The sequence below is a fragment of the Hemiscyllium ocellatum genome, chromosome 17 (assembly GCF_020745735.1).
Source record: "Hemiscyllium ocellatum isolate sHemOce1 chromosome 17, sHemOce1.pat.X.cur, whole genome shotgun sequence".
In the NCBI taxonomy this organism is placed as follows: domain Eukaryota; kingdom Metazoa; phylum Chordata; class Chondrichthyes; order Orectolobiformes; family Hemiscylliidae; genus Hemiscyllium; species Hemiscyllium ocellatum.
The window spans coordinates 4,853,668-4,880,528 of record NC_083417.1 but is presented as its reverse complement, the minus strand read 5'-3'; the positions used below and the strand labels follow the sequence as shown (position 1 = coordinate 4,880,528).

The following is a 26,861-nucleotide window of genomic DNA, read 5'->3' as shown; positions in this document are numbered from 1 at the left end:
AGCCTTTCTAAACTAAAAACCTTTTGGCTCTATGCTGTCTGTATCCATCTATTCCTTGCCTAGATGTATATCTCTTAAATGTTGCTATTGTATCCACCACCTCTTCTGGCAGTGCATTTCAGGCACCTACCACCCTCTGTGTAAGAAATTCACCTCATCTCCTTTAAATTTTCCCCCTTTTAACCTGAAACCTATGACTAATAGTATTTGACATTTCTACCCTGGGAAAAAAAAAGACTCCAACAATCCATTCTATCTGTGCCTCTTAATTTTGTAAACTCAGATCGTCCCCTCATCCTCCAATGTTCTAGACTAAACAAACCATGTTTATCCAATCTCTCCTCATAACTAATACCTCCAAATCAGGCAACATCCTGGTAAATAGTTTCGATACCCTCTCCAAAGCCTCTAATCCTTCTGGTACCGTCGTAACCAAATGTGGCCTAACTAGATGATTGATCCAACTGCAACATGACTTGCCAATTTTTTATACCCCATGCCCCGACTGATGAAGGTAAGCATGCCATGGGCATTCTTGACCACCTTATCCACTTGCCTCTTTCAGGGAACTGTGGACCTGTACACCCAGATCCCTGTGTATGTTAATGCTACTAAGGGTACTGCCATTTACTCTATACCTTCCTCCTGCATTAGATCTTCTAAAATGCATCACCTTGCATTTATCGAGATTAAACTCTATCTGCTACTTCTCCGTCCAAGTCTCCACCCTATCTATATCCTGCTGTATCCTCCAGCAATTCTCACTATGCACAGCTCCTCCAATCTGTGCTATCTGCAAATTTACTAACCAGGCCACCTACATTCTCCTTAATATAATCACCAACAACAACCCCAGCATTGATCCCTGCAGAACATAACCGATCACAGAGCTCCAGTCAGAAAAATACCCTTCCACTGCTACTCTATGACTAACCCATCTACAGGGCATAGGTTTAGGGTGAGGGGGGAAATATTCAAAAGGGACACTTCTTCATGCAAAGGGTGGCACATGTCTGGAATGAGCTGCCAGAGGAAGTGGTGGAGGCTGATACAATTACAACATTTAAAAGGCATCTGGATGGGTATTGATTAGGAAGGGTTTGGAAGAACATGGCTGAAAATGTGTTGCTGGAAAAGCGCAGGAGGTCAGGCAGCATCCAAGGAGCTGCTCCTTGGATGCTGCCTGACCTGCTGTGCTTTTCCAGCAACACACTTTCAGCTCTGATCTGCGGTCCTCACTTTCTCCTTTGGAGGAATATGGGCCAAGTGCTGGCAAATGGGACTAGATTAGGTTAGGATATCTGGTCAGCCTGGACAAGTTGAACCAAAGGATCTGTTTCTGTGCTGCACATCTCTATGACTAAGTGTGATTGGACTGGGATCTCAGCTCCAGGTCAAATAGGTGACTTCAAACTGAGAAAATTATTATAGAACGCGAGGGCGGTGCGAGCTGCAAGAGATCATTCAGCGTCTATTATCTATGCTGGGCCTTTGCTGCAGCAACCCAAGAGATGACCGCTATCCAATCTCAAGAACAGTCATACTGCCTTAACTCACCTGCAAATAATCTAAATCTGACCTACTTTCCCTCAATTGCGTCAATCCAAAAAACGGTCCTATTCTCACCCTGCCACTCAGTATCAATCCCATTTTCCCAATTACCTATATTTCCCCCACTGCCCTGCATCAATCCAAAACCATTCCAAGTGGTCCCAATGCCCTGCCAATACCCAAAAATAGTTCCTCTGTCACACATTCTCCCAATTGGCTGATGGCTACATTTAGCTACTTGAGCCTTTTCAGCCAATGAGATCATGGATAAACTGCAAGCAAACTCTATTTACTCCTCTTTGGTCCACTTTCCTTAACAGCTTTGAACAATCAAAATCTATCCACCTTAATTTAAAATTTATAATTGAAAGCCTCTCCCATCCATCTGTAGCATAACATGCAAACATATAAATTAGGAGGCACTGGATCCTGCAAAAACTATGGGCCCTGACAACATTCCAGCAATCGTACTGAAGACTTGTGCTTTAGAATCTGCTGCTCTGCTAGCCAAGCTCTTCCAGTAGGGCTACAATTCTGGCATCAACCCAACAATTGCACACGTGCGTCCTGGTACATAAAAAGGACAAATCTAACCTGATCAATTACTGCCACAGTCTACTCTAGATCATCAGTAAAGTGGCGAAAGATGTTGTCAACAGTGCTATCAAGCAGCACTTGCTCAGCAATAACCTGCTCAGTGACACAAAGTTTGGGTTCCATAGGCTTGGGTTGACATGTGGCAAGTAACATTTATATTGCACAAATGCCAGGCTATGACCATCACCAGTAAGAAGACGATTTAACCACTGCCCCTTGACATTCGATGGTGGTAACATCGCTGAATCACTCACCACCAACATCTACCGGATAACCATTGACCAGAAATTCAACCTGACTTGTCACGGAAACAGTGGCGATAAGTGCAGGTTAGAGGCAAGGAATACTTCACTGAATAACTCCACCTAACTCCCAAATCTTGTCTATCATCTACAAAGAACAAATCAGGAATGTGATGACATACACCCCACCTGGCTGGGTGATTGTAGCTCCAATAACACACAAGCAGCTTGACACTATCCAGGACAAAGCAGCCCAGTTGACTGGCACTGCATCCACAAACATCCACTCCCTCCCCCACCAATACTCAGTAACAGCAGTATGTACCATCTACAAGATGTACTATAGAACTTCAACAATCTTCTGATAGCGTCTTCCAAACCCATAACCACTTCCATCTAGAAGGACAAGGGCAACAGATACATGGGAACACCACCTCCTGCAAGTTCCCCTCTAAGCCACTTACCATCTTGACTTGGAAATATATTGCCATTTCTTCACTGTCGCTGGATCAAAATCCTGGAATTCCCTCCCTAACGGCATTGTGGATCAACCCACAACACATGGACTGCAGCGATTCAAGAAGGCAGCTCACCCCCACCTTCTCAAGGGCAAGTAGGGAGCCACGGTGGCTCAGTGGTTAGCACTGCTGAGTCAGTGCCAGGGACCCAGGTTTGATCCCATCCTTGGGTGACTGCACTTTCTCCCCACATTCCTCCCACAGTCCAAAGATGTGCTGTTAGTAGATCGGTCTTGCAAAACTGTCCATAGTGCCAGGGATGTGCAAACTAGGTGGATTAGCCATAGAAAATGCGGGTTCTAGGGACTGGGTAGGGGAGTGGGCCTGAGTGGGACTCTCTTCGGAGGGTTAGTATGGACTCTAAGCTTGCTTTCACACTGTAGAGTTTCTATGAACTGGTGGGAGACAATAAAAGCTGGCCCAACCAGCGACATCTACATCCCACAAAAATGAATAAGTTCTAGCTATTCAACATTGTGCCTAACTCTCAACCGTTCAAGAATACACCTGCCTAGGAAGTATTCAAGAACTTTTCTTACCACATCTTACAGGAGAACTCCAAAGATTCATGATGCTTAAAAAAAATTATCTGCCTAACAGGTGACTTCTTTTTGGAACAGTAACTTCTAATTCTAGATTTTTCACAAGAGGAAGCACACTAATCTTTTGAGATTCATTCAATTCATACACAAATCTCTATGTAATTCAGGGCTCTGCAATCTCTCACCATTTAGGTAACAAGTTTCTTTATTCTTCCTGTTTCTATTTCTTTCCCACATCATACTCCATTTGCCAGACCTTTGCCCGCTCACAGATCCCTTTGAGACCTCATTATGCCCTGTCCACAACTTACTTTCCCTCCCTGTCTCTGTGTGGTCAGCTAATTGAGCAATCCTAGCTTCTGCACCTTCAGCCAGTGACCCCCCCTATGGCATACCACTCATTATAACGTGCCAGCTGAAAATTACCCATTTGTGATTACTCCCTGTTCCTATCGGCTAGCCAGTCTTCTATCCATATCAATATATTACCTCCTACAAGGTGACTTGATATTTTTCACAAGTAACTTGATGGGGCAGCTTTCTGGAAATGCAAATACAGTACATCCTCCTATTCCCTTTTACCTACAGCACATTATTTCCTTAAGTACTCCAATATACTGTTCAAATACTATTTCCAGGTCAACTCCATACGATTACAATGAACTTCAACAGCCCTGTTGCAAAGTCTTAAATAACAACTTATAATATCTTTCCTGGACTCTTGTGATAGTGCTTTTCCCTCTGAGCCAGGAGGCCTGGTTAAAGCTCCACTTGATCGCAATTTGTGAATTGCGCTTACCTGCATTTTCTGATTGACATCAATTCCTTGAATGGTACTTGTATCTCTACAGTAAAGACCACTGCAAAATATCTGTTCAATTCATCTGCCATCTACGCTTTGTTCATTAATTCCTCAGATTCAATTTCAATATTAGTTTTCCTTTACAAATATCTCCAGCCATGCATCTATGTGTAATTATTTGCTTATTTGTCAAGTTTGATACTATCCTGAAGTTAACCACAGTTGGCAGGTCCTTCCCTTGGAATTTTTCTTGTATCTTGAGAAAACTAATTAAATCACTGTATAATCTGCTATATTTTATAGAATCCCTACAGCGTGGAAACAGGCTCTTTGGCCTTACAAGTTCATACCAATCCTCCGAAGAGTATCCCATCCAAAAACTCATTCCGCATTACTCTACATTGACCCCTAGCCTAAACATCCCTGAACACACTGGGAATTTAGCATGGCCAATCCACCCTAACCTGCACATTTTTGGATTGTGGGACGAAACCCGAGATCCCGGAGGAAACCCACGCAGACACTGGGAGAATGTGCAAACTCCACACTGACAGTCGTCCGAGGCTGGAATTGAACTTGGGTCCCTGCTGCTGTGGGGCAGCAGTGCTAACAACTGAGCCACCATTCCACCCCAGTTTGAAGGATATAATTTCAGTCTGTGTAAACACGTCTTAATTTAACTCCGTCTAGGCATCATCCTAGTAAATTAGTACTGCACACTGCCCTAAGACCTAAAGCAGGATTACCAGGTCTGCTCACAATAAATTTCAGGTGCAGTGTAACTTGGGCTTTCTATATCCAAAGCAGAACCTTGCCTCACTGCATTCTACTCCATTAGCCTTGCAACTATTTTCTGTGTTTGGGCCACGCCAATCTCTTTGGGCCTCCAACCCCCACAGCTTTGCATCAAGTTAAAATTAACCTCCAGGCCACACACACTCCCCAGGACCCTTCTTTATTTTGAAGTTTTAACAGTAAAGATCAATTCTGGGGAAACAGACAGTGTTTTGCTTTAAAGCCACCTATCAACCACGACTAGAGCAAAGAACAGAATTATCAAGGTTTGAGAATCATTCAGGTGGCATCACCTGTAAATTAAACTGCATCAGTGCTTTACATAGGGAGGACAACATTGTCATAGGCACTGTCCTTTGGACAAGATGATCCTGTCTGCCAGATTAGAAAGAAGTCTATAACAGAAATAGGTTGGCAACAGGATTGATATTCTGGAGTGAGACCAAACCTGTCCTCTTCCCCTGAACAGAGTTTCATTACAGCTGAAGCAGAAGAGAGGGCCCTCCAGTGTTCAGCTTCCTAATTGCAGTTGAAAAAGTGTCATTGATTTTAACAGTTGAGAGATTGAGGGATAACTACAGTACTGCCAATTCAGAGACTGAAATTTTCATTTGGTTATTAAAACTTACAAAGTCCCATCTTCCCATGGTTCACAAGTGAAATCTGATATAAAGTAGGTAAATTGGGAAGTTACTTAACCACAGTCCCACTGGATGCAGTATTGCAGCTATAACAGGTCTGAGTGCTCTGGAAGCAAAGACCCATCCCTAAAGGAGTTCAGTCACATCAGAAAACAGATCAGCGCGGCATGTTTTAACTTTAAAAGGTGGTAAACTAGATGCAGGGGATTATTTTTAGTAACTGAGGGGATTTACAGCACGGAGTTCAAGTAACTGGCCCCAAAGTTTCAAAGAAGTTCTAATATGTAATATATTCTATCTTCTATTTCATAGTCAATCCCAGAAACAACTGATAGCCCTCACTAATTGTCTCACCATAAACAGTAAAATCTAAAACACCTGTTCACTTCTGAGCTTAAGTCTTCACCCACGCACACGCCAACTCTGTTAGTTTATAGACTTGTCAAATGTATTCAGGTTAACCTGAATTCGTTAGAATTCTGAATATGTCACCTTAAATTCTCAACTTTAAGCTTAACCAAGATCTGTGGCCAAGACATAATCCTAATCTGTACAAGTAGAAACATTGTACAGGAAACACGAGAAAAATGTGGAATGTAAGTAGAGTGCAAAGATCAGGAACTTCGAAAGAGATTTTCTCAGCACAGATCAGATCCTAAGAAATGGAGTACCTTCAGCCATTCAGTCCCTCAGGCCATTCAATACAATCACAGCTGATCTGACTCGGATTCTACTTTCCTATCTACGCTTCATATTCCTCAACTTCCTTGAAGATCAGAAGTCGGTAACCTTAAATATATCCTGCTGTCAATGGAAAGTGGGCAGCGAGGACATGTGGGTGAACTGCAGCTCTGGGAGGGGCCAGGATCTTACGGAGAAGGATAAATGGAGAAAGTCAAGAGAACTTTAGAGTAAGTAGCGTCACAATTTGGGTGTAACAGCTGGTACAAATAAATTTCAAAATCATCAAAAAGAGGAAGAGGAACAGAAACTTTGAGGGAACTGTGCAGTGAATACTGGAGTCTATCCTTGGATGGATTAATTGGACAATTACTACATCAAAATGTGAAGGTGCCACAATTATTACTCATCCCTGGATGCCCAAAGCAGCAGGAGTTGAATCCATTTGCGAACCATTGCCATCAGCAACCAGAACTGCAACGAGGGAAGACATTCACTGAATAATTAATAATAATGGAATGCTGTTGTCACTTGGTAGCACTGAAATTACTGTTGTAAGAATAAAATTGCCAATGCTTTCTTGAATATAAAACGCTGTTTCTCCTTCACAATCATATTCTTCTGAGTGCAAAGTTTCCAGAGTTATTTTGTTGATCTTTTACCGATGGGTTGATCGTCATGGTCTTTGCTCAATGTTTTGTGTCAGCTGTGGCTCAGTGGGCAGCACGCTTACCTCAAATGCAAAGGTGGTGGTTTGGAGTCTCACTCCAAAAACAAAAACAAAATCTAGGGAGACAGACATTCTCAACAGCCATACCTTTGGAGATGCTGTTGTTTCAGAGGAAATATTAATTTCAATAAATGCCCATTCTCTTACGTGATGCTATTTTGAACAGGAGCTGAGAAGATATCTCTGTATTAAAGCCAAATATTTATCTCTCAATCAACATTAAAAAAGGATCCAGTTATGCTGATACTTCCGTTTATGGTATCCTCCTGAGTGCAAGTAGGTTGCCAATTTCCTATATTACAAAAACAGTTATTCTGCTTCATTGGTTGCGAAACACTTTGGGAAGCCCAGTAGTCAGGAAAGATGTGACATAATAGCAAAGTTTTACTTGTATATTATGCACCTGATACCAAATAAATTTCTAAAACGATCAAAGGATCACACATTTTGCTTCCCACAGGAGACTGACCAAGACTTATGAAATTACTTGCACTTTACACCACTCACCTTTTGGAGTTCCCGATGTGATGGGTGGGACTGCAGTCACCATGTTTGTTCCACCGGGCTGTCTTGGGGTCCTGGGAGAGCCACCTGGTTGCCTTGGAGAATCCTGAGAGCAAATCACAGTATCACACATGTTGACCTTAAATGCATTAATGTATTTGCAAAAAGTACAACATAAACACAATCACATTGCTAGAATAGGGAAAGAGGTTCCCCACATCTGCCTTATTGAATCAGCCCGAAAACACAAGTTGCTTATTTTCCTTGCGATGTCCAGGAACTGACCAAACCCAGAGCACACAAAAATGGCTTTTCAGCTCAGTCTTCCGGACTGCCAGACCCACAGTTACTGAGTAGCCCATCATGTTCCTGAGTCAGCTGACAGTAACCAATTCACCCCACTCCTACAGTCCAACTGCTTCGAATATATAGCCAATTCATTTCAAACCTACTGCTGAATCGGTTTTTCCTATCCTTACAGTGAACTGCTTGAATGCTAAACTTCTCAAATAAATAATTCAAATATGCATCTTATAGACCTTCTTTGCCAGATTTTAACACCTGCTCAGTTTGTCTGCCAACTTTCCTTTTTGATTAAGGATTTAATCTGACCATCAGGTGGCAATGAAGAGTTCAATTTGATTTTTTTTATTTTGAGCAGTGATGGGTACCAGTTCCATGCTGAAGGGCTGTTGTACTGTCAGAAATGCAGTATTTTGCATAAGTTATTAAATTGAAGTCCTCTATCTGTTCTCTCAGGTGGAGGGACGGGAAGCAGGTTCAGTCTGGTGCCAATGAATAGTCCTCAACCAACAGCGCATGCACAAAAAGAGTCTAACCACGTCTCATTATATTCACAGCATTTTGCACTCATTTTTGTCATACTTATGACAGGCAAACAACATCAGCTAGAGTAGCAGATCTTGAAACAGAGGAAGAAGCATCAAGAAGAGTGGGCGAAAGGAAGAGCCAAGAGACAGACAGCATCACCTAAAAAAAAAGGTGGTTACAAAAGGACTTGCTGACATGGAGTGACAAAAATATATTCACTGGAACCATTGGAATTGGGGCTTGCTCTACAACAGAGAAAAGAACTGGCTGTTCAGTGTCTCTGATAAGTGGTTAAGACCTTTTCCATTCTTAAATTTTATGATAACAAATTTTTGGTAAGGTTAATCAACCACAATATCAATGTGAACATAATTAAAACTCATTCATGACAACAGTACAGGTGATATGTCAAGGCTGCAATATATGGGAGCTTCTGGACGTTAGAGTGATCCCAGGCAAACAGTTGCAGTGGATATTTGAAATCTGAACATCTTTGGTTCAGATTTTATGCGCTCAAGGCTGAACTTCAGGCACGGTGATCCTTCAGGGAGGGAGATGTTCTCTATATCAAAGAGACAATCACATCAGTTTGAACAAAGTCTCAGATTGGGCTAGAGACAAGACAGTATAACAGTGTAAGGCAGGTAAGAGTCCAGAGGACAGGGTGCAGATTTCCAGTCTCTGGAACTGTCCAATGTCTGATGTTCTCCCAGACTGTCTTGAAGGTATTTCTGGAGTTTGGGACAGGGCATGATCCATTGGTGCATGGCACCATAGTACAGGGAGCCATTCAAGTGTAAGGAGCAACGAGGAACGCCGGTGGCAAGGATCATTCAATTAGAGAGACTGAGACTGTTCTCTACCGCATTACTAATTGAACTTGTACAAATTAACGCACGTTACATAAAAATGAGAGATGACCGTTTGGTGAGTAATGGATTCTGACACGTGGACCACTGGAGAAAGTGAGACAGTCTGCACCTGAACCATGCTGGTTTGTGCAAACCAGAAATAAAGATTTCAACTAAAAAGTGGGAGTGAGGGATCAGTCTTCCTATCTGGAAGCTGTCGTGAAATTTGAAAGGGTTCAGAAAAGATTTACAAGGATGTTGCCAGGGTTGGAGGATTTGAGCTAGAGAGAGAGGCTGAACATGCTGGGGCTGTTTTCCCTGGAGCGTCGGAGTTTGAGGGGGGACCTTATAGAGGTTTATAAAATTATGAGGGACATGGATAGGGTAAATAGACGAAGTCTTTTCCCTGGGGTAGGGGAGTCCAGAACTAGCGGGCATAGGTTTAGGGTGAGAGGGGAAAGATATAAAAGAGACCTAAGGGGCAACTTTTTCACATAGAGTGTGATACGGGAATGGAATGAGCTGCCAGAGGAAGGTTTAGAGGCTGGTACAATTGCAACATTTCAGAGGCATTTGGATGGGTACATGAATAGGAAGGGTTTGGAGGGATATGGGTGCTGGCAGGTGGGACTGGATTGGGTTGTGATATCTGGTCATCATGGACGGGTTGGACCAAAGGGTTTGTTTCCATGCTGCACATTGCTATGACTATGTTATATATCAAAGAGTAGAGACAAAGACAGGGAAAGAATGAAATGGGAAATGAGGATCAAAGGATGGCAAGAAAGGACACAACAATACTTAAGGTACATCAACTAAAGATGACAAAGATTGACAAAAAGACAAAACTGAAGCTTCTGCATCTGAACGTGTGTAGCATTCATTACAACAGTAAACAAATTGATAGCGCACACTGAAGTCAATAAATCTGATCACCATTATCAAGGTCTGGCTACAAAATGACAAGGATTGAGTCCTAAATACTGAGGGATAAATGACATTCAAAGAGGATAGGTAGCTGGAAAAATAAAAGAATAGCATTTACGCAATGGCTAAAGATGACTAACTTTGGTTGAAGAGATCAAGATGTAGAATAGGATTGGGTGGAAATACGGACTAGTCGGAGAAGGAAGTTAATAGTGGGAGTAATGTACAGACCCTCTAATTGTAATCACAATGTGGGGCCAAGTGTACAAGAAAGAACATTGGGTGTTTGTGTTAAAGGGACAACAATAATCATGGGTGACTCATGAGATGTGGTGATGTGACAGAATTAACGACCTCACAGCAAAGGCACTCCTTGAGAGCAACGAGCACAAGATGACTGAATTTTACATCCAGCTTCAAAAGGGAGCAGACTGGGTCTAAAACATATATTTGAAACCTATATAAAGGATAAGTATGTGGGCATGAAAGCTGAGCAAGCTGAAATAAACTGGGATTCTAAACTAGGTCACAGATCAATAGAGGTACAATGGTTCACATTCAATGGGATCTTTGAGACTACTCAAAGTACATCTCCATTATAACAAAAAATCCCAAGAGGAAGACCCACTATTCATAATTATTAACAGTAGTTAGGGAAAGCAGCAGGCTCAAGAAAAACATAATATTGCCCACGCTTGCACAATTGTATGACCAACCATTTGAGCTGATGAAGAACTGAAGAAAATAACTAGCCGGTTAATAAACAAACACTCAGGAAAGAGTTATAAATGTAAAGCCAGATAAAGAGAGAGTTTGAACAAGCACTTAGAAAGGAGAAAGCAAAGTGAGTGTTGGCCCTGAAGTTAAAATGTGTCATCAATAGTAGATAAGAAGAAAATAGCTAACAAAGTGAACAGATGGTTTCGTTTCTGGCTTCATTATAGAGTATACAAAAAAAGTCATTCCAGTAATAGCTGTAAATCAGCAAGTGGAAGGGAGAGAGGAATGCGATAAAATTATAATCTTGAGGAACAGGCACTAAACCCGATAAGAGTTGTGGGCTGACCAGTCTCAGGTCCAGATGCAACTTTATCCTAGCGTCTTAAAAGGTGGCAGCTAATGAGTTAGTATCTATGCTGCTGTAATGAAACAAAGATAAAACAACAGGATTAGAATCCTTTTGTGCAGTCATGTTGGACTAAATATCCTCCTTAAGCAATAACGCAAACAGCTTTCATATTGCTGCTATTTTCTGCATATTCCCTACCAACTCCAGACACATCTCAGACTCTTGAAACACTACTGGCTAGAATAACTTCAAGGTGCTAGCATTATCACCCTGATATTGGAGGTGCACAACAATATGATCATGGATCCCCTCAATCATTCAACTGGCATTCTAAACTCCAACTGCAGCAAGGTGAACAGTCAGTTCAGCTGTACAGAACAGCTGTACCCTGGCCTCTACTACTGCCAGTTCTACAGCACAAGAAATAAGGAGGAGCAATTTTGCTTGCTTTTCTCTTGCATCAGTTTGAGTCTAGGATTGGAGTCTTTTGCTTGCACTAGGGACTAAAGGATCTTGCTCAGAAGTCTGCTGGCATGATCAGGGAACTCCCAAATACTGGCCTCCGACTAATAAAGGGTAAAAAATGAGGTCTGCAGATGCTGGAGATCACAGCTGAAAATGTGTTGCTGGTTAAAGCACAGCAGGTTAGGCAGCATCCAAGGAATAGGAAATTCGACGTTTCGGGCATAAGCCCTTCATCATTTTCGGCTCCAACTAATAAAGCAGTACGATGTACAGGCACCTTTAGGCAAACCACTCAAGTGCAGAGTATGTTGAAATATCGGGTCAGTCATAGGAACACAGCCCTTTTTTTATAATGCATGAAAAAAATCACATTTTCATTTCACAGTTACAAGCTCTTTTTCTCAGACTTACAGCAGGTCTCGAAGGAGTGGCAGGTTGTTTGGCAAGAAGAGACTGCAAGAGAAAGGGTAGGCAGCATTAGAATACATCTGAAAGGCAAACACTTTTCACCACAGCAAGAAACTTAAAACCTTTCCGAGCATTCGTCAAACCAATATCAACCTACATTCCTGCAAAAGCTAAACCTCAGGATGTTCTGAGGATAGCCAAAAGCCAGCAACTGTTCTTCAGCACAACACAATTGTTCACATTTGGATTTGTGGAGGAATGATAAAGTGCAGTAAATAACTTTATTCCATCTATTTTAATTGGTGATACGAAACACTGCATAGTTCAAAACAATAATCGAGAGCTACACTAGGTAGTGAGGACAAGTGTTCAATTTGGAGTATCTGCCCAGGTGTCTGAATTGCTAGCCAATGACACCATAACTATGTCACCACATCTGTTTGTGGCTAGCCCTGTTCCGTTTCTGGTCAATGCTAACCACAGGACATTGATTGTAAGGGATTCAGCTATATTAATACCACTGAACGTCAAGAGGTAATGGTCAGATTCTCTCTTGTTGGAGACCGTCACTGCCTGGCATGTTCTGGCACACTTGTTACTTGCAACTTATCAGCCCAAGCCTAAATATTGTCCAAGTTTTACTGCACTTGACCACGAACTGCTTTAGTATCTAAGGAGTTACAAATGGTGCTGAATATTGTGCAGTGAACATCCCTATTTCTGACCTTATGATGAATGGTCAGATGATCTTAGCACTAGAATACTACACTCAAATTCCAGCTCCACACAGTCAAACACAACCTTGACATCAAGGGCAGTCAGTCTCACTTGACACCACTGGAGTTTAGTCCAAACATGGATGCAAGAACTAAGACTATAATGAGATCAGGAGCTGACTGAGTCTGATGAACCCCAAACTGAATGTCAGGAAGCTGATTATTATTTAGCAAGTGCTGCTTGCAGCATTGTTAATGACCCCTTACAAAACTTTGATGATCAGAAGTAGACTAATAGACTGGCAATTGGGTTGGATTGGACTGGACCTGCTATGTGTGTACAGGACATAACTGGGCAATTTTCCATCTCATTGGGCACATGTGATGGACCACCAAGTCAATTAAAACAAAAAAGACAATCTTTCAGACCAGATTTCATTTTGAAATTTGACTTGAGCTGTAGTAACATTAGCTAGCATCGCAGATAACCTGTCATTGATCCGGACTGAGTGATAAATATTGACCAGAACTGGGAGAATTCCTCTGCTCCTCTTCAATATAATCTCCAGGATCTTTCACATCCACCCAAACATTGAAGATAAGGCATCAATTTGAAGTGTCAGAGATAAGAGTGCTACCAAGTGAGCCACATGTAACGCTCAGAAGGAGGAACGTTGCTAAGTATGGTGTGGTCATACATGCATTGAAGGCCTTATAAATGAAATAACAGTCTCAAAAGAATTCCTTTCAAATAAGAAAATTCAGCAGTGGGCTAGAGGTCTGCTGCTGGGTCTGGGGAGACAGAAATTAGCACTATAAATACAGAAAGTCAGGTCAGAAAAGCCAACAACACAAGGTGATTGGTTCTTTATAGCTCTCTGGAATAATCTCAAATCACATGTATCTTGCAGTTCAAGAAGGCTTCCCAATGTCTGTTTCTAAAGGGCAGCAAGCATAACATTTGGTCACCAAGAATTTATTTTCTAAACAGACAGTTCATACAAAACAAGACTAGAAAGGGTCCTAAGAACACTGCAAGGATCAGTGTTGGGGCTATAGCTGTTCAAAACCTAAATTAATAATTTGGATATAATACTGTAATGTAATATTTTGATGACAAAATTAGGTGGAAACCTAAGTTGCTAGAAACTACAAGATGGCTTCAAGGGGGCTTGAAAAAGCTAAATGAATGAACAAAATTATGACGTAATCTAAAACACAAGTGTGCAGTTATCCACTTTAGTTGGAAAAACAAAGGCAGAATATTTCTTAAATGGCAATGATTAGGATTTTTATTGTCCAAAGGGAGGTGGCTGTTCTTGTTCACAAGTGACTAAAGCTACCATGCAGGCGCAAACAATTAAGAAAGAAAATAGCATGCTAACCTTCAATGCAAGAGGCTTTGAATGTAGAACAATGGGATTTTGCTACAATTACATACAGCCATATTATGTACAGTTTTAGTCTCCTTGTCTAAGGAATTACATACATGCAACAAAGGTGGATATGTGAAGCAAGCAAGAAAATGGAATTGTGACCACGATAGGATCAGTCATGATTGTGTTAAATGGCGAATTGGGCTCAAAGGGCTGAATGGCCTATTTCCACTCCTAAAGCCAATGTTCCTAAAGGGAGTGCAACATAGGTGCACCGTATTAATCTCTGGAATGGCGGGATTGTCCTATGAGAAAACAGAGGAAATTGGACCAGTGATCTCTAGAGGTTTGAAGAAGGAAAGGCGATTGCATAGAAACTTGCAGATCTCTTACAGGGCGATGTGTCTACAATGTTTCTGCTCATTAGTGAGTTTAGAACCAGGGAACACAACGTCAGGATAAGGCAAAGGCCTTCTATATGAAATAACAGTCTCAAAAGAATTCCTTTCAAATAAGGAAATTCAGCAGTGGGCTAGAGGTCTGCTGCTGGGTCTGGGGAGACAGAAATTAGCACTATAAATACAGAAAGTCAGGTTAGAGAAGCCTACAACACAAGATGTTTATAAAGTACCTTTTAGCAAACTTCTCCAGAGCATAGCACAGGAGAATTATAAAACAATGGATGACTCTACATAAGGAGATATTATAGCCAGTGACCAAGGACTTAAAGAGGCAGGTTTTCAGAGAAATCTTTAAGAGGAGGAGATTGGGGTAGAGGCTTGGAGAGGTTTACGAAAGAAATTTTAAGCCTAGGCATTTGAAGACATGGCCAAGAATGACCGTGTGATTTAATGTAAAATGCACAAGTGGTCAGAATTAGAGAATCACAAGACCTGGAGATAGAGGAGCTAGAGATTACAGAGCTAGGGAAGGGCTCAGGAATAAAAATCTTAAACAGCCTTTTCTTAACCAGGAAACTGTGTGGGCCAGAAAACACAAAGGGAATAAGGGTAACAAGTGATTAGAATTTAGGGCAAGATACTGGCCGCAGATTTTTGACCGCGAATTTACAGTGTGCCGATCAGCTGGCTGTGCTGTGGGCCAGTCCATCTGAGTTTCAAATGAAAACAGCTCAAGGAACTGAAGAAACATGTCAACAGTGATACTCAGGAAGTTAGAAGTCTGCAATATCACCAGTGGAGGGCAACAAAGCCCACCTTTCCCTGATCAAAACTGAGTGCATGAGGGGGTCACTCAATTCGCAAGATGCGGGATGTTCTATGGCAGGAGGAAGAGTAAAGAAGGGGCGACGTTATAGGCTTACCTGCTGCTTCATGAGGAAAACTTGCTCATCCTCCGCAGCCACTTCTTTGTCGTGGACAGGCTGGAAAAAAGACAGGGTCGGTTGAAAATTAGAGTGTAGACAGCACAAAGAAAACAGCAACATTCCTCTTTTTTGCCAGAGGATCAAACATTGGGGAAAAGCCTCTGGAGCCTGTTCCAGAATGTTATTGGATAATGGCTGATTTATATCCTAACTTTATTTCCTGCCTCGATTCTTTAACTCTTGACATCCCATCAAATAAAAACTAGCAACTTCAGCTTTGAAGTTTTCAATAAAATTTCAGCCTGAATTGCCTTTTTTTTTGGAAAGGTTGAAGAGTTTCAGATTTTTTAATTAAGAACTGCTTCTTTACATCACCTCTGAACAGCCATTTTAAGTTTCCATTTTTGGACAGAAGAAATTTCTCTTGATCTACCTGGTCAAATTCTTTAATCATCCTTAAGATTTCAATTAAATCACACCTAGATCTTCTACACTCAAGGAAGAAGTTTTGTCTATGCAATCTGTCTACATAATTTAACACTTACACAGTTGCTATCATTCTAGTGTATCTGCTCTACAACAGATCTGTCCTGCTGTCGTCTCCAGAACTGATCAGACTATATGAGGTCTCTAAAACTCATGCTAAGACAGTTTTGATGTCAGTAACTTCCTAAGAGATCACTCCTTATGTCTGAGCTTAAGCCTCCAGGAATTAGAAGATTAATCTCCTGGACACTGCTTAGAATAAGGAGAAAAGTTAAGAGATCTTAAGGAATAAATTGCAGACATTTCTCCCCCATTTTCTTTGAACACTTTCATTTTTGTGATAAAAATGTTGGAGATGGTAATTGAAAGTAGTCAAAAAGAGAATTATTACGTATCTCAACAAAGATAATGAGCTACTTGACAATGACACAAATCATAACAGAAATTGATCCAGTTAGGATTCCACCTAAATGCACTTCCCACCACCAGTGACTGGACAACCATCAGGACTTGCAGTGCTCCTTGTTTTCACTGGGTACGGAGGTGAATTTTAGCATGCTGCCCTGCTCCACACAGGACTTGGCTCTAATCCAAGTGCACTGAAGTGTAATTAGAGGAGACTGGTGGTGAATTAAAAGGAAGAAAGAGAAAGCCACAAAATCAGTTCTTTTCCCCTCAAAAACAGTCCTCCCTAATTTATTTCCATTTCTCAAATACAACATTTGGAATGATTAATCCATCTATCATCTTTGTCTCATTGCAATTCCTAGTTTAGTGCTTGGACTACATTCTCCACATCTTTCCATGCAGCATTTACACATTTCCAAGTAGTTATCAAACTCTCTCCCTGAATAGCTGGGATTGACTCAATGTCAGTCACTATTTGTAACTATGTGCTAGATATAATCTATTATTATCCCTGTTCCTGTCCGCACGCCCCAATGCATTACAATCTAAGATGGTCACAGACGACATTAGAGCATCTCACCAACTGAACATTTTCTGAATAGAAGCCCACTAATTAGACTCAGTGGGCCACACAATTAAGAGTTGGATGGTGGGCTGGGAATTGGGGGGGGGGGGGGGGGGGGGTTCTAACCACAAGCCACTGCCTTCAGGAGCAGAATACAATGAACCTTTATCCAAGCAGTATAGCAAAGCAAATGCAGGTTGAGCTTATCAACTACATTACCTTTTTGACTAGGGGCTTCCCAATTATATCCTCATAGGCATCATCTTGTTTCACCGTTGCAAAATTTTCGTGTAAAATAGCAATTTTCTTATCTTTGTCCCATCCTGCAGGACTGAAAAATACAAAACAAAGCAAAGTTGGAACAACACAGCAGATGCATTTCAAATTAATTGTATATGTCACTCGAAGTAAATCAGAGAATGTGCTATTTTACAAGGATAGCAATATCAAACATTAATATATGGATACAACAAACAGTGCCATCACATTTCAGCAGGACCTCTGGTTCTCTGCCAATAACACTAGAGATCTGCTGGCAATATAGAATCATTATAAAGGAGTGGCTTCAAGACAGCAATATATACTTGCACCCAATCATCAGTTTTATTTTCACTCACACACAGCAAGTATGCTCTTCCTGGTGCACTTGCACAGTTCTGAAATACACTAAGTTAGGTCAGATACTTACATAAAAACCGCATCTTTCTCCACCACTAAGGCAGGTGTAGTAAACTGGAAATCATACATTTTGTGGACAAGATATTTATACAAGAGATCAATATTTTTCTCTTCTTTTATTGATGTGTAAATCAATGCAGCACCATCTGAAAGGCTGATTAAGGAAAGTATTTGGCTGGAAATTATGCTTTATCAAGTCAGGGCAGGGAGAGGAGAAAATATCTTGCCCTAATTTTGAAACATGATGCTCAAACTAATAAAACCATTAGCCTCGTGTCCTTAATTTCATACTTGCAGCTCAATTATCTGAACAGACATTGGAATAAAAAGGAAAATACTTAAAAGAACGCAAGAATTTGGGAGTGTTTAGAATAAAATGATTTGGAGATGCCGGTGTTGGACTGGGGTGTACAAAGTTAAAAATCACAACACCAGGTTTAATTGGAAGCACACTAGCTTTCGGAACGGTGCTCCTTCATCAGGTGATAGTGGAGGGCTCGATCGTAACAAAGAATTTATAGCAAAAATTTGCAGTGTGATGTTACAGACAATCAATTTTTCAATGTATAATTTCAGGTACATCACACTGCAAATTTTTGCTATAAATTCTGTGTTACGAACGAGCCCTCCACTATCACCTGATGAAGGAGCACCATTCCAAAAGCTAGTGTGCTTCCAATTAAAGCTGTTGGACTATAACCTGGTGTTGTGTGATTTTTAACTTAGAATAAAATGGTGTGAGTATCTACCAGTGTTATTACATTAATTATTTGAGGCAATACATGAGAATCGCTGAATGGAATTAGTCCTCAATGTCCCATGCTCAGAACTAGTTTACAATGGCATGCCTGTGTTTTTAGTCACACTTAAACCAACAGATGCCATTCAATTCAATGCTGTACTCCTGTTTCAAACTAACATCTGTTGTGTGTTTAATGCCCTTCCCCCTCCAGAGAATTATCTTCAAAGTGGTTTCCTCCTCCACCCTATTGACACACCCCACCCACCCCTCAATTGTCTCGGATGCACAGGTGCAGGCTGCCAGCTGGTGTCTCTCCCCTATCACCATTTGTTAGTTCATCTACCATCAACCTTGACAGCAGCCATCAGGGAGCTACTTGACAAGGAGGGCTTCTGGGAATGAAAACACTGTCTAGAATTTTCCCTTCCCAACCCAGTCCTCTCTGTGATCTTGGCTGAGGTCAGCTCACTCAACAGGCCTAGCCTTAAACCACAATCAGCCAGTAGGATTGTTGGAATAAAGCAGGAAAGCTCTCCTCTCAGACAGGAGACAGCATTGTGCAAGATCACAATTGGTATTAAATGTTTCATTTTCAGGTTGCCAAAATGCAATGAACAGATTTCCACAGGCATGACTGCTGGGACCCTGAATGTTTACAAATTATATCAATAGCTTGGATGAAGGGCATGGCTGTCAAATTTGCTAATCATGAAGACAGAAAGAAAAGTTGCGAAGAGGACGCAGAGTTATAAAAAGATAACAGGTAAAGATCTGGAAGTATATAGTGGGAAAATGTAAAACTGCCCATTTTGACAGGAAGAATAATTATCCAAATGATGAGAGACTGCAGAGCTGTCAGACACAGAGGGATCTGGACATCCCAAATACATGACACGGGATGAGATATTCCTTTTTAAGGGAGAAACTAGAACACTCAAAATTATGGGTGACCCTTTTAAAGCAGAGGGGAGCAAACTTTCTGGCTTGTGTGCTTTTGGTACGGTCTTCCTGAAAAGTGTTGGGAAGCAGAGTCCTTGAATATTTTTAAGACAAAGGTCGATAACTTGTTGCTTAAGAGTTTATCAGAGTAGGTGGGAATATGGATTTGAGATTACCCAACAAATCATTCATGAGCTTATTAAAAGCAAAGTAGATTCGAGGGGACAAATGGCCTTCACCAGCTTCTGGTTAGTGTGGAATTGGTTTCTGGGATAATCAGTAAACCATAGTGTGCAAAATTTCTTCATGGCCTTGGAAAAAAAAGAAGAGAGCAACAGCAAAAGAGTAAGTCCACATTCGTCCAGGGTTTCTGACATTCATAAGTTTCTGCTAATTTCATTACAGCAAAAGAAAATGCTTCTACCCATTTCTGAAGCAAATATGGCACAGCAAGGACAGACAAGGGACAATGAAATTAACTTCATATTTGCACTTTACCATTTCCATATCTAACAGGTGGTGTGATAAGTTCACAAACACAGCCACCCAATATAGACTCGAGTGAATTCAGCAAACTTCACTACAGCAGCAATCATTTCTAATTTGAAGGATACACTGTAAGCAGAATCTGCGAATGTGTGACTGAATGAAATCAAAGTGCTCGTCTCTGTAATCATGTTCCTTCTCTAGTACACTGACCGCATCACACTGCAGGGGGAACAAAAAGAGAGATGAGCATAATGTAACTAAGCAGCATAAATAAACAGCAGCTGAATCCAGCAAGCATAATATAGCCAATTTGTACACCTCAGAACCTAAAAACACTTTTCTGCTTCTAATACGTGGAGGACAGACAATGAACAAGCATGTTGATAAGGAAGGCCAAGGACCCCAAAATGCAAACCCTGGAGCTCTTTCCAGAACATATCTGATTTGGAACTCATTTCACACAAGACATATACAGTATGTTATGATCCTAATTGATGTTACCAATACATAAGTCAAATACTAGAATGGTATCTGGCCCAAAATTACAAAGTAGTTTGATTTAACCAAAAACAGAATTAAAACAAAAAGCTATCTACATACAACAGTTTGAAATATTTCAAAACACAACAGCACAGAATTCCATCTACTCCCAAACACCAACATAATACCTATTTAAATATTCAAGGAAATTTCTTCTCTATTAAAGCTATACAGTTAACACAACTGCTTTCTCGCAGTTCCTATCCTGCAAGTATTTTAACCACTCAACTGAGAGCTTGAGCTTTCGCAATCTTTTAATAAACTTCAAAATTCTGGCCAGATACTTCATCCTTACTAATTACATCCCAGAAGTAATCTATTTCCCAAAGTACTCTGGACAATCTTCTTTTTCTGAGAGAGACTATACTTACTTCTGATCCCAGTTAGGCCTCCTTCAAACTCCCATAAACCTTTAAACTAAAAATAAACTAACTTATCCTAAAATTTGTTCTCTCTTGCTAATTGTAAACTACTACATAATAAACAAGCTTCCACTGGCATTCCAAGAGGCCAACAGTCATGGTTCCAGAAAGACTCACCTAGCTAATTTTTAATCTTTGTAAAAAAATAGGCCAACACACACGCCACTACAGGTTGGTCTGTTATAACATGCTTTCCGTCAATGTGAATTTGCTGTAAAACGATTGATGAAACCACTGTAACGTGACAGATGAACTGGGGACACTATTGAGTGTCACAGATGTACAGCACGGAAACAGACCTTTAGGTCCAACCTGTCCATGCTGACCAAATATCCCAACCCAATCTAGTCCTACCTGCTAGCACCCTCCCTGTACCCCTTCAAATCCTTTTTCATATACCCATCCAGATGCTGTGTAAATGTTGCAACTGTAATAGTCTCCACTTCCTCTGGCAGCCCATTCCACACATGCACCACCCTCTGCATAAAAATTCGGTCTCTTTTATATCTTTGCCCTCAAACCCTAAACCTTTGCCCTCGAGTTCTGAACTTCCCCACTTCAGAGAAAAGACTATTTATCCTATTCGTGCCCCTTGAGGAAGTCTATAAACCTCTAGGAGGTCACCCCTCAGCCTCCAACACTCCAGGGAAAACAGCCCCAGCCTATTCAACCTCTCCCTATAATTCAAATACTCCAACCCTGGCAACACCCTTGAAAATCCTCTGAACCCTTTCAAGTTTCACAACAGCCTTCAGGTAGGGCAGGTAGGAAGGAGACCAGACTTGCACACAATGTTCCTGTACAGCCGCAACATGACCTCCCAACTTCTGTATTCATTCTACAGCACGAACCTTTTAAAAAGTGTGCTGGGTGTAATTCGAATAATTTTCTAAAGCTTAACTTTTATACGAAGCAGGGTTGCACAAGAACGCAACTATCACGTTATAGAAAAACCGACTGTGTAAGGATGGCACGGTGGCACAGTTGTTAGCACTGCTGTCTCACAGCACCAAGGACGCGGGTTCGATTCCAGCCACTAGTGACCGTCTGTGTGGAGTCTGCATTCTTCCACTGTCTGTGTGGGTTTCCTCCCACAATCCAAATATGTTCAGGTTAGGTGAACTGGCCATACTAAATTGCCCGGAGTGTTCAGGGATGTGTAGGTCAGGGGAAATGTAGTATAACAGGTTATAGGAATGGGCTTGGGTAGGAAACTCTTCTGAGGGTCAATGTGGACTTACTGGGCCTAATGGCCTGTTTCCACACTGTAGGAATTTCAAAAAACTATAAACATAAATTTCACCTTTCACCAATAATGGACATCAAAACAAAGATACTAGACTCTACATTTTAGTTCTTACATGTGCTTGGTATAACCAATATCCATCCCTATTCATTTCAAAATGATAGTCTGCGGCTCTCCTTGAACCACTGGTAGCTGGTTTGATACAATTGAGTGTGTTGATAATCTACATCAGAAGATAGTTAACAACTGACCATGCTGATATGGAATGAGAAATCTTTGTGGGGTCCGTACTGATTAAGGATGGAGGCTTTATTTTCTAAAGGAAATCAGTGAACTGGATAAATTTTTACAGTCAAAGCTGATCAGTTTACTCATATCAACATTTTAAAAAGTAAATTCGACTATTTGTTCAACTCAATTAAGATTCTTCAAATGGTAGAACTACTTCTGAACTATTAGTTCAAGATTTAGATTACTTGTCTAGCAATCATGACTGCCAAATGTCATGAATTCATATGCCAGCAAGACTTCAGGAGAATGAGGTTAAAAACTTAGCAAGCTTCTTTATTTGGATATTTAAGAATGTGGTGAAAATTAAAATCTAAGGCAGTATCAAGTTTCTGGTCTTCAGTATAAATGGGCTAATACCCAAAACAGTGAAAAGACACCAAAAGTGAAAGTGCAAAAACAAACAACATTGTTACGGACACAGATGATGGTCTCATAAAAACATGAGCTGCTGCACTGGCTCACTGAAATGAGAGAGAGACAGATGCCAGTAAATTTATATCACTGGAATTTTTGCTTAAGTCAACTAAATGAGTTCTAAACCACAAAGGGTTTTGAATTTATTATAGATTATCCACTCAAGATTTCAGATTACTTGCACAGCAATCATCATTATTACACTACCTTATTCAGAGCAGATTCGTAAGCAGCAAATTATGTCCCACCAACTTCATCATGCTTTTGGATGAAGTAGTTGAGATGGTGAATGAAGATTGTGCAGCTGATATTGTGTATATGAACTTTCAAAGCCACACAACAGCCCTGTTAATAAAGTGCACAGCGTGGAATTATAGTTGGGGGGGGGGGGGGGGGGAAGCAGCAGTGTGTATACAAACTGATAAAAATAGAAACCAGGAGACAGTGGTGAATGGCTGTTTCTCAGATTGGATGAAGTACTACCAGGTGTTCTCCATGGGCTATTACACGACTAGGACAAACATTGTGAGATTTGTTATATTAATGACCTGACTTAGGTATATACTGAGCATCATTTCAAAGTTTGCAGAATGCCCAAAGCTCAAATGTAAGATAATGAGGTGGACAGAACACTTCAGGAGTACTTCAAAGCTGGGGAAACAGACTGATACATGGGAGATGAAATCTAGCACAATGTAAAGTCATAATTTTTCGCAAAGTAAACAAGGAATTTCGATGTAAAACAATCCCGAGGGAATACAGGAACAGGGATGGGGGGTTTAAAAGTGATCCTTAAAAACAAAGCAGATTCCATTTGCACTGCCTTTGATGAAATCAGAAGTGTCAAATCTTCCAGTTGTTACAGAGAAATCAAAGGCCACAATACGTATTTCTTTATTAACAAGGTTTGATGGGCAAGGTAAGGCAGATAAGCTATTGAGCTTTGGCACAAGCCCCATGCATCGAGGGTCTGTCTTTGTACAAGTAGCACTCACAGCTAACAGAGCTGTTTACTATTTGGTTTGAAATGTCCATCTCTCCACGCTTTGCTCTAGGAGAGTCTCAACATGTTGTCCACACAGGAGTCAGTTCCTGGAAGGCAGGGAGAATCTGGAACCTTCTCATACCACAAGTAGTGGCCAAAATATTTAGCCAAAGACAAAGAGGAAACTTGTCAACTACATGAAGGCGAAAGGAAGAGGCAATGCAGAGTGTAAAATGAATTACAGTAGGAAAATGTTTGTACAGAGTATACACGATGGAGTTTACATGGACATGTTGCGTGAAATAGCCATTGCATTTTTCAATATAAAGTGTCATGATGCCTCCATAATATTTCCAATGCTGAATGGAGTTCACGGAACAAATCCATTGTAAAGATTGCAGAGAGGACAGTTTAACTCAACCTGCTCAAACCAAGTTACTCACCAAGACAAAATAGCACCAAACATTTAGAACATAGCAACAGCACTGATTGCCCTACAAAATGAAAACTTTGATCAATCTCAAAGGGATGTTACAGCCAGGAACTCTGGAAAAGCAAGAGTTTGGGGGGGGGAAGAGGGGAAGAATGCCAGATGGTGAGGTTAGTTTGGGGATGATCAATGTGACTAATGGTGGGGCAAGGGGGCTGAGCTAGTCAGTCATCCAGGATTTAGGATAGGACTTTTCTTTCTGACGCTTGCTGAGTAACCATCTAGTAATCAAGTCTCTGACTCAGAGCTCTGGGAGCCAAGGAGCAGAGAATTCATCAGAAGTTCAAATTTTACAGACAATTCCCAGAATCAGCAGGCCAGAAGTTTTGAAGGGTTGCACTGCACAACTTCCAGGCTGCATTCAGTTTCTTACTATCCATGCTGCTGATTCATTGAGCCAATTTAGGTTAGTGAACAAAGGGTGTTGGGTGAATGAAATCTTGTGTAAGCAAGCAGATACACAGAACAGGTTTGGGAAATCTGAAGATTGAGGCAAGTTAGTCAATAGCGCATTAGAACAGTAAAGCTTCTAAGCATTGACATGGATAAAGATTTTGACAGCAAGTAAGTTGAGGGGGGATGAAATGGAGCTAAATTACCAAGTTGGAAACATTCTTAGTGACAGTGCAGAGACGCAGCCTGGAGCACATTTCAGGATCAATGGTTCTAAATAGTCAGGTTCAGCCTCATAGTTGGTAGGAAGAGGGATGAAATCGGTAGTTTGTAGCAAGACACAAACTACTAAGTTATTTCCCATAACTGACAAGTGCATAGAGTGCAAGAGTTAGTGTGTGCAGGTTTCAGTGTTTCCAAACAGTAAAGATATTGAGGTGGAAATAGCAAAATGAAGATACTATGTCATCATTTAAACACAGATTAGCTAAATTGAAAGAAAGCATAAAGGGATTTGGAAATGGAGCATTAACTGGGATTAGGATTACTGCATATGGAGGACAACCACAAGTTTGAACAGACTTCCTCTTGAACGCTCTTCAAAACAACATTCTAATGCAATAATCAATCTTTGCCAGAAGGTGTCACCTTTAGACCAAGTATTCAGAGTAAAGCAATAGCATGGATTGGTCCATGTCTGCACATATGCCCAGTGACTCATCACAGGCCAACTGCTGATTAACACTTGAAGAATCCAGGTCCATTTTGTAATCAAATTTCTGTTGCAGTGGCATGTAGGTCACTATGAAGAGCCTGTACCCCAGAGTTAAGAACAGGAGGCCTATTTGGAGGTTGGGAAATCAGCCAACATTCTGACTCCTAAGCACTGGTTCAGGAGCAGCTACTGGAAAATGCTACTGATTAAAGGAGGGAAGTGACAAGTTGTATTTCAAAAGCCAGCTGGAGTTAATCTTTACACACTTACATTATCAGTTATTTATTGTGCACACTACAAATATATTCTTCCATACAATTTAGTGTAATTAATATACAATTACCACCACCACACATTTAAATTCTCTGGCTCTCTTTGGTTGGTCTATATGTGAAGAACTGATAAATGCAGTAGGATTGCAGTACATGAGAAAATAAACAATGATGGACAAATGAAGTTTAAGAATGTTAAAAATCTTAGGTTAAGCCAAATGGGCAATAAAAAGGGGTAACGTAGGGAGCAGATGCCAAGTCTAACAAATCACTGGAGTAAAAGAGATACACCAACTTTCCTTTTTCAGTGTAGGCAGTCAAGTAAAGAAACAGCATCAGAATCAGCCTCCCTCAGGCACCATGCAATGAAACTGCTCAACATCCTGGGGGTACTATTAACTAAACTAGACTCACCACGTAAACAGTGGCGATTAAAACAGATCAAAGCATAGGAATATTGTGGTGAGTAACTCATCACCTCACTCCCCCAAAGCCTGCCCTCCATCTACAAGGCACAAGACATGAGTGCAATGGAATACTCTCTCCCCACTTGCCTGGATGGGTGCAGCTCCAACAGCATACAACCAGCTTGACAACCTCCAGGACAAAGCAGCCCATTTGATAGGCACCACATCCACTCCATCCACTAATGATGCTCAATCGTATCAGTGTTCAACATCTACAAGACGCACTGCAGAAATGCTTAGATAAGGATCCTTCGACAACGCCTTCTAAACCCACAGCCACTTACAGCTAGAAGGATGAGGGCAGCAGATATATGGGAGTACCACCACCTACAGGTTCCCTCCATGCCATTCACTTGGAAATATTATCGCCGTTCCTTCATTGTCACTGAGTCAAAATCCTGGATTCCCTTCCTCAGGAAACTGTGGGTTCACCTATTGAACTTGGTTTGCAATGATTCAAGGAGGCAGATCACCACCACCTTCGGAACAACTTGGGATAAGCAATAAGTGCTCACAGTGTCACTCATATCCCACGAGTGAATAAAGGACAGCTGATATAATATGAACATAAAATGTTTAAACCTGCATACACACATTAACAGTAAAACAACAACAGGAAAGGTATCTCCAATCTATCTAAACTTTTTGTATACATAATTCTGCATTCAACAAAGTGATAAATATGCTTTTGCACTTTGCGAAGCCAATAAAAAGTAAAGAAATACTAAAGTTGAACTGGCAAAAAA

At 41.0% G+C, this 26,861-nt stretch overlaps 1 protein-coding gene across 1 annotated transcript in view; it reads right to left on the bottom strand.

The window, feature by feature from the left end:
- dync1li2 (dynein, cytoplasmic 1, light intermediate chain 2) overlaps positions 1 to 26,861 on the bottom strand; it is a 74,003-nt gene that overhangs the window by 15,118 nt on the left and 32,024 nt on the right. The window contains exons 6-11 of the mRNA XM_060837927.1: positions 20,006 to 20,099; positions 17,721 to 17,856; positions 17,252 to 17,363; positions 15,571 to 15,630; positions 12,158 to 12,199; positions 7,607 to 7,709 (exon numbers count right to left, since the gene is read on the bottom strand). Of these exons, the coding sequence (XP_060693910.1) occupies positions 7,607 to 7,709; positions 12,158 to 12,199; positions 15,571 to 15,630; positions 17,252 to 17,363; positions 17,721 to 17,856; positions 20,006 to 20,099 (547 nt within the window). The remainder of the gene's footprint in view (positions 1 to 7,606; positions 7,710 to 12,157; positions 12,200 to 15,570; positions 15,631 to 17,251; positions 17,364 to 17,720; positions 17,857 to 20,005; positions 20,100 to 26,861) is intronic.